The sequence below is a fragment of the Archocentrus centrarchus genome, chromosome 16 (genome assembly GCF_007364275.1).
Source record: "Archocentrus centrarchus isolate MPI-CPG fArcCen1 chromosome 16, fArcCen1, whole genome shotgun sequence".
Taxonomy (NCBI): Eukaryota; Metazoa; Chordata; class Actinopteri; order Cichliformes; family Cichlidae; genus Archocentrus; species Archocentrus centrarchus.
Window position 1 is genome coordinate 6,691,965 of NC_044361.1, and position 12,586 is coordinate 6,704,550.

The following is a 12,586-nucleotide window of genomic DNA, read 5'->3' on the forward strand; positions in this document are numbered from 1 at the left end:
CACAAATATACCTTGGGGGTCTGCACGGACCCCTGTCAGTGGCTTAAAGGCCATTTTCAAAGCTACAGTGTGTATGAAACCGTCTCCTGACCTGATTTAACACAGAAGGGAATTACCCTGCTGTCAGGTGATGTTTTTGTTTTCAGACCTTATCATTCCTGCTTGTCCTGTTCGTTCTGTTAATGTGTAACTCAAGAAATAAACCACATGCTGTTGTTTATATTATTTCATGAGTCCTCTTCCAGTCATTACAACTTCCTTATTCATCATATTTGTGTTTCTCTGCAGGGTGCAGCGGGAAAGCAAGGCTTGAAAGGCGATAAAGGACAGAAGGTGATTTTACCTGTTTACAGTTAGAGAAAGAAACATCTTCCCACACACTACTCTCCATTTCATTTCCTCTTTCAACCCCCACTGAGATTTACTCACTGATCAGTTTGTTCCTTTTTCTTTTTACCTTTCAGGGAAGCGTGGGTGACCGTGGAGACATAGGACAGGTGCTTACACCATTTACATTCCTTTTTTTACTGTGATGTCACAGAAATGCATTCATGTGATGCAGCATGGGTTTCTGAAACAGTACAGACTCCATTTGATGACTTCCTTTATTATACTGATTCCAAGTTGTTTTATTTTATTTTTTAAATTAAATTAGATGTCATCCTTTTTTTCCCCTTTTTTTGTAGTTTTAAATTATTGAACAACCAGCTTTAAAAAAAATCAAAATCTGGCAGGATATGTCCTTCAATGCACATATTAAACAAATATGTAGGACTGCTTTTTTTTGCATTTGCGCAAAATTTCTAAAATTAGAAACATCCTGTCTCAGAGTGACGCAGAAAAGCTAATTCATGCATTTATTACTTCTAGGTTGGACTATTGTAATTCATTATTATCAGGCTGTCCTAAAAGCTAGAGGTTTCTTCCTGTTACAAGGAAGTTTTTCCTTTCCACTGTCAACAAGTGCTTGCTCAAAGGGGGTCATGTCGACTGTTGGGTTTTCTCTGTAATTATTGTACGTCCTTTATCTTACAATATAAAGCACCTTGAGGTGACCATTTGTTTTGATTTGGTGCTCTATAAATAAAATTGAATTGAATTGAATTGTCGTGGAGGGCCATATCAATGAGCTTAGAAAGACAGAGCATTAATATTGAGTTAGGTTTATTGGTTAGGTCCTCCACAACAGCCACAGTAGAAGCTTATATATAATAATATAATCCACTATCAAGTACCTCCCCAGGAGATGTCAGAGGGTGCAGCCTCTGTGCCAAGTCTGTTAGTGTCAACACTGATGCTGCACCATTATCGCTTCTCTCAAAGCAGCAGCTTTCCTGTTATCTTGCTCTATTCACATTAGCATACAAGCTCTGCACAGCTAGCAGGACTGTCTATGTTCTCCTTATTGACTGCCAGATTGGCAGTTGATATTTGACCCAAAGACTATGCCATTAAGATGCGATTTCATCAGCTAATAAATATAACATTCAAACAATTTTATTGTCATAATTCATCCATCTTATAGCCAAGATCCTCCAAGGATGTATCCATTCTAAATATGTGTTATTTGGTATAAATGGTAAGCAATTGCAGTGAGTATTCATCAGGCCTCTTCCTTTCAACCTTTTTTTTATTTTTTGACAGCGTGGATCTAAGGGAGATGTGGGTCCTACGGGTGCTTCAGGCCCTGTGGGACCGCCTGGCATGCCAGGGCCCAGAGGACTGCGTGGTCCAGTCGGGGACGCAGGTCTTATGGGCCGAGCAGGACCTAAAGGAGTGCAAGGTCCATCTGTGAGTAACATCTGCAATCTTAAAGCCATAACTTATGTTTACAAGATTAGGAAAATATTTTGTTGACTCCAAAGACCCTGTGTTCATTTGAAACATGCTTAGAGTTTTTTAATCAACCTAATTAACCAATTTGAACATTGAAACAAAATAAATTTGCAGCTATTCTGAACACCAATTAATCAGTTTTCAAAAATTAATATTTTTCAAGAAAAAGAATTGATGGTTCCAACTTCTCTGATGTGATAATTCACTGTTTTTCACCAAGTTGAAGTATATTTTGGTTTTTAGCTTTTTAGTTTAAATTAAACTTCAAACATGTTTATTTAATGATACCATCTTGTGTATAGTGTGTACTAAATGACTCACTGTCTACTGCCTTCATTGCTAAAAAAAAAAGGAACTGAAAGCTTTGCTGAAACTTTTCCCTGAGATCATTTCCTTCCCTATTTAGTAACTTCCTTTGAGTGGGTTATTTTGAAGAGATCAAAATGTTTTATGAAAAAATAAAGTTGTTCATGCCTTTATACCTCACCCAAACATAGACTGACAGTATCACAGAAAAAAAAAATACTGTTGAAGAAATCACAATAAGAGTTTTTAAAAAACAAACAAACAAACAAAAAAAAACATTTTGAATGTGTCTCTTTACTATGGTTATTTCCATTGTTTAATGTACTAAACATTTTCTTCATTAATTTATTATTTATTTTGTTTTGAAGTATTAGAGAATAGTGAAAAAGCTTGTTCTAATTTCCAACAGCCCCCAATAAAACCTCTTCAGACATCTTAATTTGCCTAACTCAGATCAGTTTATTTTGGTGTATTCCTCATTAATACACACTCTATTAAAGAGTTAAGAGCTAATCCCGATGCTTAAAACAGTGGATGCTCACTGTGATGCTGGAGTTTTGCAGCAGTGATGAAGAAAATATAAAACATTTTTTGTCCTGCAGGGTCCTGGTCTTTCTGATGAGCAAGTCCTGCAGCTCTGCAGAGGTGTTGTCACAGCTCAGATCTCTCAGTATGCCGCCTCAATCAGAGCCAAGTGCTCTCAGGGCTGTCCCATCAACCAGCACACACTTATTGGGCCCCCAGGAGCTCGAGGACCACCGGGACACCCAGGAAAAGCTGTAAGACCCGGTTCAGCCTTATACAAGTAATGGTGGAAAACACTGAAAGCTGTTCTAAATACATAACTGCACTTCATATGATTAAATATGTGTAACAGTTTGTAAAACGAAAGCTTATTTTAACATACTAGATGAATTTTCATTTTTAAAATGCTACATTTCCATTCAAATATGATAATATTGTTCCCTGGAATAATGAGGACAACTTTGGCATCATGTCATTGTAGTATCTATTGTAATGTAAGTTACTCTGGTGTGTCCTGTCTTTAAACCTATTAGTAGTACAGTATTTGAACTTTTTGCTTTCATCTATCAGGGTAAAGCAGGAAAACCTGGAGCAAAAGGAGTCAGAGGTGTTCAGGGTGACAGAGGAGTGGAGGGACAGAAGGGAGCGCCTGGTGACAGAGGTAAGAGCTTTCCCTACGCAAATGGACATACAGTCTGAAATTTGTAATTAAGACTTCCCGTAGTAGTACATGATCAGGTTATATTTGTGAAATTCTTGGTTGTAAGTGTACTGAACTCAGGAGGTCTCCTTGGCATTCCCGTGATGGACTAAACAGCTTTATTACAGTTGCCACTGAACTTGGACTAATTTCTTGCATGTTTTAGACTTTAAGAAAACAGTTAAGTAAATATTAGGCACTTTGAAAGGGTAACATAGATATATAAGAGCACATAGTGGGAAAAAAGTGAAGTAATTGAAGAATAACACTGGGTTTGAGTGCATAAATCTAACAAATGTAAAATAATCTAGAAATGTGTTCTTGTCACATTTTTAGTCAGTGTCAGTATCTCATCAATCGAAAAAATGTGTTAATTAAGTTATGCAGCTTTCTCAGTCACAGCTTTTCCTACGAGCTCTTTACATTTTGTCCAAAGGTCGAAAGGGATCTAAAGGTGTTGCAGGTGATCCGGGTGTGGGCCTGCCGGGACTCGACGGACCACAGGGACCCACAGGTATGACACCGGTCTTCTCCACACAGTCATACATGTCCCAAAAACCTCACTAAAACCATCATTTGTCATTTGAATAAACAAATAGCAAAGCCTGTTAAAATACACATTAAAAAATAAATAAAATAAAAATAACCCTGCTAACTTATACAATCCATAACTGTGGCCATTTAGTCAAAAACCCAATATTGATACATTATAATGGACATCGCCCTCTTTAGAAAATCTTTTTGCCTCCAGTTAATTTATGACATTTTGTGCTATGTTTTCTTTTCTGCCAGACTTTGTACAAAATTTTAAAATTGTGCTTTTCACAGGTTCGCCAGGTAACCCAGCAGAACCAAAAGATGGCATGGAGGGTCCCCGTGGGCCTCGTGGCTTCCCTGGTCCTGTGGGTCCACCTGGTACAGTTGGAATCGCAGGCGTGCCAGGTTTTTGTGAGGCCCGGGACTGCAGCATTTATGCACCAGTGATGCGCAAAGAGCAGGGTCTGGTGAAAGGACCTGTGAGCTAAAAAAAAAATCTGAACCTAAACATCAGAGATTTTGGTGCTTCTAGGAATCACATGGTGGCAACATCACGGTTTATCTCAGTGATAACAATAAAACCTTCTATAGACAATATTGTGACAATAGTTTGTTAAAAGCTGTGATAAAAATGCCAGTGGACCAAATGTAGTTCCATGTGGCACTTCACTGACAAATGTTGATGTTTGCGGAAATCTGATCAATAAAACCTTCTGAGGCTGGCTCAGGCTTCTTGTCAACAGCTGATACTTTAGAGGGATTATACTTCATAAGTGTTCAAACTCTGCAATTTTTACTGAGAGCAGATCCATCGAGTATGTTGAGATTTGATAAAACAAATTGGATGTTTTCATTTCTTAAGTTTTTTTTTTTTTTATTTCTCTGGTACCCAAAGAATAAATAAATAAGTCTATGTAAATATTTTGTAAAGTATCTAAAGTACATGTACTGTGCTCTGAAACAAATAAACTGATGTGTTCTTTAGTCAGTGTGAGTCTTCAGTTTGTCAATGTCCGCTTAAAAAAATTGTATCTTTACTATTTAGATTTTTTTTTTTATAGATCTAATCAATGTTATGGTTTTAAACTAGCTTTTCAATTCAAAAACATGGCATATAGAATAATATAGAACCATTTGTGTACAAGAAAATGTGCAACAAAAGCTTTTAACAGTTGACGTGGTTTTGTTGTAGTAAAACTGTATCTGTGACGTCTTAATTAAAACACACAACATACACAAATAAGTGTATCTTTTCTTGCATTTATTGCAGCATATGATTAACATACAATAGCAGCAACACAAAAAGAAATGCACATAAGTTTGATCCCTATTTTATGAATTCACATATTTGATAAATTATGGAATTATAAAGTAACAATGTTTATTGCTTTTCTACAGGATGTAGTGTATTAAAAAACAACAAGGAAAAAAAACTGTTTTTTTTTAAAGACATACCAGTGATTCAAAAATATGGGGGAAAAATTTTTAAATTGTTTTTGGCTCAGTTTATTTAGGCAGGATTCACTTTTTTTTTTTCACTTTGAAGAATTTAAAAAATAAACCAATAAATAATGCTAAAATACACACCCCACACAAAAATAAACAAAGCACCATTATTATTTTAGTAGCTGCATAGTCGAACATTTGCTCATGACGTATTTATTGTTTGATATGTCCCTTTTATATTTATATTGGGCTGCTTTTTAATGCTTCTTTTATTGGAGTGTTTGTACTGCTGTACGCTGGCACTCTTGAAAGGAGTAAACTTAATGCCCAAGTGCAATGAAATAATCATTTTGAGAAGATAAGAGATAATCACAAAGCAAAACAGAGCATTTGTTAATTAAAACCTTAGTTTGTGGACCAAATGTATTGATTTTATTTTATTTAATCCAAAAATAATGGCAAGATGAAAAGTATTTTTTTAAATCACAGTCTAAAAAATATTATATTGAAAGTAGCTGGACTGTTTTGGTTTTGGCAAACATTTGTTGCATTTATTGGGAAACAGGGTGAAGAAATACTGGCAGTTTATGGCATTTCCACTTCATCTATACTGAACTGGTTTGGTTCTGCTTAACTGGTTATTGTTGGGATCTGTGGGGTCATTTAAAAATATAAAATGCAAAACTATTACAAGTACCATTCAAACATAGTGCAATATTATTTACAGGTAAACAGTCATATCTGTCATCTTGTACTGCAGGAGTGCATACAGTAGGTGGTTTGGAGGAAGAGCTGTACATGACAGCTGTCTGTGCAGGAAATACCGCTTTTCCATTGCTGGTATTGTCCTTTGGCTATGTCACTTTGTGCTATATAATTGTTCAAACATTTTAAAAAGATGAGCCAAAAATACATTTGGCATTTTACTTTATAAAAGTGGCTTATATCATAAATAAAATTGATAAAATTGTCACCTAAAATTTGCTGCAGCTAATAGCTATTTTCTCTATTAACTACATCAATTAAGCTGTCAGTATTTTCTTGATTAATTAAAATTGAATAATTTCTTTGTGACATATCAGCAAAAAAATAATTTAATCAGTCTGACAAACAAAACCGTTGTAAATAACTTTTCTCAGTCACTGAAAACGAGTAGCAGATATATTTTTGTGGGAAAAAAAAAACGCTTCAAATGATGAAGAAATGATCAGAACCTTTAATACTGACTGATAATTGCTCAGCGTGCTAATTTATTTATTGTGTATTCCCAAATTTTATAGTAAAAAAGGCATAATCGCAATTTCTCAAGGCACCATTCAGATTGTTAAAATAGCTTATTTTACCACAACTTGAAATGTTTATTTTGAGTATATTTACTTAAAAATAAAATGATTGTTTTGGGTTAGCTGACTAACCGTCCACTAAGCCTTAATTTTAGAAGGTGAAGGTTAAAGAACAGCTCAGTTTGTCAGTGTAGCTTCATAACAAATATTACTTGAAATTTTTGTTTTGTTGCTTTGGCTAGAGTTAATAGTGTTAGTACTTTCTAATTTTAGTATTTTTTTAAATGGATTTTGAGCAGTTTGCTTTGAGACTCTTGAACATGTTTGGACTGATCCTATAGCAGCATTGCACAGACCTGAGCTTCGCTGCTGCAATTCAGTAAACATCAGATGCTCTTTTTCTGCTTTGACAGTCTCTGATCTTCCTTCAAGTACATTCAGAATAAAATAAAAACATGAATAAAAAAATAATAAATAATAAATTAGTCAGCATCTCAATGTATTTTTACTTTTTTGAATTTCTAACAGTCAAATATGAGAAGTGGGACCTTTTTATGCATTTAGATTGTTAACCAATTAAAAATTAGCACCTGAACAAATCCCATAAGTTTGTAAACACCAAATTGGCATGTAAACATTTTTGAACTACTTCTAATCCTATGACACTACAGAAAACTTCCCTGAATCTTTTGGTAAAAAAAAATAAAGCAGCTTTGTTCTGTGAACTCTGAGAACTGTATTTGCCAAATGTGTCAGCTGAGTACAGCAAAGAACTGCTGTTTAATGTGTTCCCAGTTATTTTAAAGTATGTCTGAATCAATATATCTGTAATTTAAATAGCAGCTGAAGGTCAGAGCTCCACATTCAGTGGATTTAAATTTGTATTTTGTCACTATCTAATACAAAACTGGAACATCTTCCCAATGGAGAAGAAAAGATGAATGTGACAAACTGACTGGTGACCATAAATATCCTGATTTGTCTAAGAAGATCATAAAAATCATAAAGTGTCTCTCTTGATAAATACCGCTCTGAAAGAAACACAAGTGGAATGAGACGAGTGAGGTAATGGGGTATAATCTAAGGCTCTATATATCACATCCATTTTGTCATTTAACAATAAAGGATAAAAACTTATATGCATGAAAAATGATAAAGTGTTTAAGTGCTATATATGGACAGGTTTGAATAGCTTATAGGCAGAAAAATTGTCTTCATGGAAAACACTGTCTGCAAGGCACTGCATGGCGAGACAACTATCCATGTGCAGCTGACAGCAAAGAAAAGCACCGAAAATTCCCATGAGCTGTCCTATGAGAAGCATGTTCACAGCAGCTGAAGCACTAACTCACAAGATCATCTGCTTTACAATCCATCCTGCTGTCAACAGCGCCAATCCAACAGAGCCTGCAGCAGAACAAAAATTAGGTCAGATTCTTACACTCATAAAATCAACCACTGTTTAGAAAGATGCTAACATAGCATTCACCAGTTCTAACGTATGGGTCATTTGCCTCTATTGTGGCCATTAGCTTACTGAATAAACTGCCATATCACAGAGTTTTAGTTTGTCCATTACTTTGGTTAAATTATTTTGTACCTTGTGTTGATCAGGTAAGCATTTGCTTGCATTTACCAGCAAACAAGAACAATTTTCCACCCTTATAACAACTTTGTTACCTATGACATACATGTCTGGTTATCAGCATTGCACTTCAGTGAAAGTGTGTTTTATGTTGGAAACATGATGGGTGAGTCTGAAGAGTACTTTAACACTAAATGCATCATTTGATGTTCCTTTTGTTCAGGGAAGGTTGATAATTTTTGTCTTTTAGATCTAAAAAAAAAACAAAAAACATTTTCTTTCATTTTTCAGACAGGATTCAATCTGAGATTCAAGTGCATCCCAACAACATTCTAAAGTCTTCACACAGGATCTCAGAAAGATAATGGGCTCAGACTGTAGGGGAAACTGAACTCTTTCTCTATGTTATACGTGGCTTTCCCAAGAACGCAAAGGGACAGAAGCAAATGACCGTCACCCAGCAGAGCGTGGTTTATGTCATGAACAGGTTCTTTGTTTTCACTCACTTTTTAGCTTTGCCTTCACTTCTTTAGTTTTACATTACTGCTTGGTTAAGGTTATTTACTTGATGAGATATAAGCACCAGAACTATTTAGTTAGGTTTAGGAAAAGATGACTTGGATTAAAAAAACAACTTTTTACAGCTTCATCATATATGCTGAAAAAAACGCCAAAGTGGTAACAGTGCAGTACAATGTAATGCCTACATGTCCATGTGTAATGTGTGAGAATGACACTGGGCTCGTCTCTTCCGATCAGTCAGTTAGAGTATAAAACAGGACTCACTCTGTCTCGGCGCTCCATTAGCAATGAACCAGGAGCATGCCTGGCTCTGGTAGTAGAAGCCGTTCTCTCTAACCACATCCGATGTCTATGAACAGATGGGTAAAAAAAATTAATTATTATTAATATTTAATTGAGTAAACATGACTTAAAACATTGTTAATCCCTCTAAAAAGGGCCAAAGTTAATTTAACTTTGAGAAAATCGGTGACCTACATGGTGGCAAACCGTGGTAAGGTTTACATCCACACATGCATCCAGGATCATCTGCCCACCTTGAATCTTCTTGCACGGAGCTATGCAGCCCATCTTCTCAGCCTTAAAGTTCGCAATGTTCTGTAAAAAAAATAAATAAATAAATAAATAGAGTTTAAATATATATATATATATATATATATATATATATATATATATATATATATATATATATATATATATATATATATATATATATATATATATATAAACTCTGTATGATGCCTTATGTCTGCCAAGGATGTGTAGAGCACTAAACATCTGAGCATGCTAGAGCTAATTCTAAAACATATTCAAATCAGAGCTGGATGGAAGCAGAAAAGCAGCAGAAAAAATTCTGAGCTGTACTGACAGATGCAGGGGTATAATCAAACCTGAAAACAGCATCAAACATTTTTCCACAGTTTACGGGTTGAGGGACACGTTTCCTTTAAATGCTTCTCCAGGAATCAATCTTTGAACCAGTTCATTAGTGTTATATGTTGCTCATATATCATCTGCTTAACAGCCTCAAATGCAGCTCCCTCCTTTGATATGCTGACAATGCGACTTAATTTTCTGTTCAGCCAAATGACTTCAACAACAGAAGCTAAGCTGCTTACAAAAACTAGTCAGCGCTCATACATCACCCCCACTCTTGCTTCCCTTCACTTGTTTTTAGTGAAAATTTTAACATAAAGCCCTTCATAGCCAGGCTCCTGCATATATAGCAAGACCACCAAGACCTTATAACTGCAGCCAGACTCCCTGATCACATGCTCAGGGTATTTTAACTGTTTCACACTTTTATTTTATATCCAGATGCATTCATGCTTTTCAGGTTGAGCTTTTGGCTGATTTTAAATGGGTTTACCTCATTTTCATAGCCAGAGTTTCATAGCAAATTTTCATAGGCATTCATGCAATTGCTAGGGAAAAAATCTCTGTGTGAAGAAACTGTTTTCAGTAACTACAAGCATAACCATGCCTTTTTAACTATCAGCTAATTTCAGCTCATGTGTGGAGAAATGGAGACACCAGTTGTGCATTTTTATTTAGGAGAGTTTGGAAAAGCATAAAGGTACAGCAGCAGGCCAGGCTTCTTTCTTTTTACCTGTTCATGTGTTCCTTCTATATTATGAAGAATCACAGATGAAACAAACTGTTAGTAATCACATTTAACCTTTTTTTTTTTTTTTTTTTGGTAACACGGTGAGTCATATGAATTTGCAGGGTCATTTCTACCTTGCCATTAGTGCTCCAGGTGTTCTCACAGTTTTGGTCAAACTTCAGTGCCAGGCTTTTGCAGCAGGAGTAAGGAACAGTCTTCACAACCACTTCTGAGCTGCCCACAGCAACTGATAAAGAAGAAGAAGAAGAAGAAATGCATCAGGCTATGAATACTTCACTTCTGTGGCTCACATGCCATTGCTTCATTTTCTCATCATTAATTTAAGATCCATGCAATGATTGTTAATTTCTCTCCATTTCACCCACTTTAAATCACTGGTGTCTAAAATATGCATTTATTATTCATTTAAATATACTGTCAATAGTAATTAGCTGTAAAAATACATAGACTTTGCGAAACTACCTAGAATGACAGAACAGCAGATTGTTTGGGACTGTATTATGGGCTAATTTTAGTTCTCGTCAGGTTCTTTGTTTTCTTTCTGCTTTCACGTGTAGCAGTGGTTGTAACACTGAAATTACGCCTCCCAAAGTAGGAATTTCCCATTTCAAGATAATGTTTTCTCTTTGCTCATACCAGGGAAATCACGGGGAATCCCGTGCCGCTTTCACTTTCAAGTGCAGCCCACAGATGAATTTATCACGAAGTCTAGAAATCACAACATTACACAATGAAAGTGTCTGAAATAGCATGATAAACAAAACTGTCGGCTACTGTAGACCACCAGTGAGGTACACTGTTGTTCCTAAAAGGGGTCAAAGCTGATAAGAAATACAGTAGCCTACATTACAATATATTCAATCTTGCATTGTTATAACAATAATGTAAGTTGCTCTTTGTCGTTACATTAAATAAACATATACCCTAAATCTATGACCCACGTCTTTAATTCGGCCGATACATAACTTAATTTAATCCAGCTTTAAAAAAAAAAAATCTAGTTGCACAAATATACAGTACAACACCGAGACGCAGCAGTTTATTCACTCAGCGTAAAACCTACAATCCATGCACAAAACACACAAAGGACGAGGCTCAATTGTACCTTAATACTCGCTACATTAAACTCTACATCGAGTAATAACTACTTACTTAAACAGAAGCATGAAAGGATACGCCAGGAATTCATGGTGCGTTCACCGGCTTGCGTTTGTCACAGTTGGCGTTAAGTGGAAGTGACGTCGCTACCAAGTTCAGGGAACTCCAGAAGGAAAATAGCAAAAAAAACAACGAAAAACAGCGCAATGCTTTTTTTTTTTTTTTTTCCCCGCGGTCAGTGTTCTGCATACGGCTTATTTATATTCATAAATACACAGCTGTGGCAGCACAACCTAAAATGTTGAGTTTTACATTAACCTGTTCCGAGCCCACAGCAGAACTCATCCACCCGCCGAGAGCACAGAACGACTGGCTCCTTTCTCTCTCTCTGCTTTAACTCCCCCCACTCCCTGGATCTGGAGTACTGAGCAGCAATTTCTCGATAATCTTAAATAAAGAAACAAAAACAATAATACGTTTATTCAATTTTTGTTGATTACCTGTAAATTATACAGTGAAATACAATGAAACATGATCCACTTTCTTCTTCTCCGTGATATTAATATACTTCATTACGATTATTTTCAGTTACGTTTCCCAATTTAGACCAGAATTACCATTTCTGTGTCCTGTCACACTCTTACTCTCTTAAAATTAACCAAAAATATAAGAAATCTTAAGTTTTTTAAATTATTGTTTATTTAATCAACTCATTGCACTCAACTGATGTCTGGAGCAATGTAAACACAAAACAGGACAAAACAACAAAACGTGACAGTGTGAGTCCAAACCCAGCAGTTTATAATATTAAGTGATAACAGTTCAAATCATTTGAAGCAACATGGAAACACCGAGATCCTCACTGCGTTACATTCCAGTATATATTGAACTGTCACCTGGTGGCTGTTTTATTTCTGTTTCGTTTGATAAATAAAGACGTTTTTTTTTTTTTTTTTTTTTTTATATAGTAAAGGATGCACAAAAATATCACTTTCAGGTGTAACGAGTCACCAGAGGGCAGGTAAAGACGCTCAGAATTTCCCGGGCTACAACTTCCGCTTTATTATTTACATTATTTTCAACCTCTCACTCTTCAAACTCCCCTTTTACGCTTTAAATGC

At 35.7% G+C, this 12,586-nt stretch overlaps 1 protein-coding gene across 1 annotated transcript in view; it reads left to right on the forward strand.

The window, feature by feature from the left end:
* LOC115794794 (collagen alpha-1(I) chain) overlaps positions 1–4,888 on the forward strand; it is a 31,666-nt gene extending 26,778 nt beyond the window's left edge. Inside the window, exons 20-26 of the mRNA XM_030750441.1 lie at positions 289–333; positions 465–497; positions 1,645–1,791; positions 2,745–2,921; positions 3,238–3,328; positions 3,804–3,881; positions 4,196–4,888. Coding sequence (XP_030606301.1) covers positions 289–333; positions 465–497; positions 1,645–1,791; positions 2,745–2,921; positions 3,238–3,328; positions 3,804–3,881; positions 4,196–4,392 — 768 coding nt within the window. The 3' untranslated portion in view covers positions 4,393–4,888. The remainder of the gene's footprint in view (positions 1–288; positions 334–464; positions 498–1,644; positions 1,792–2,744; positions 2,922–3,237; positions 3,329–3,803; positions 3,882–4,195) is intronic.
* Positions 4,889–12,586: the final 7,698 nt, after the last annotated feature.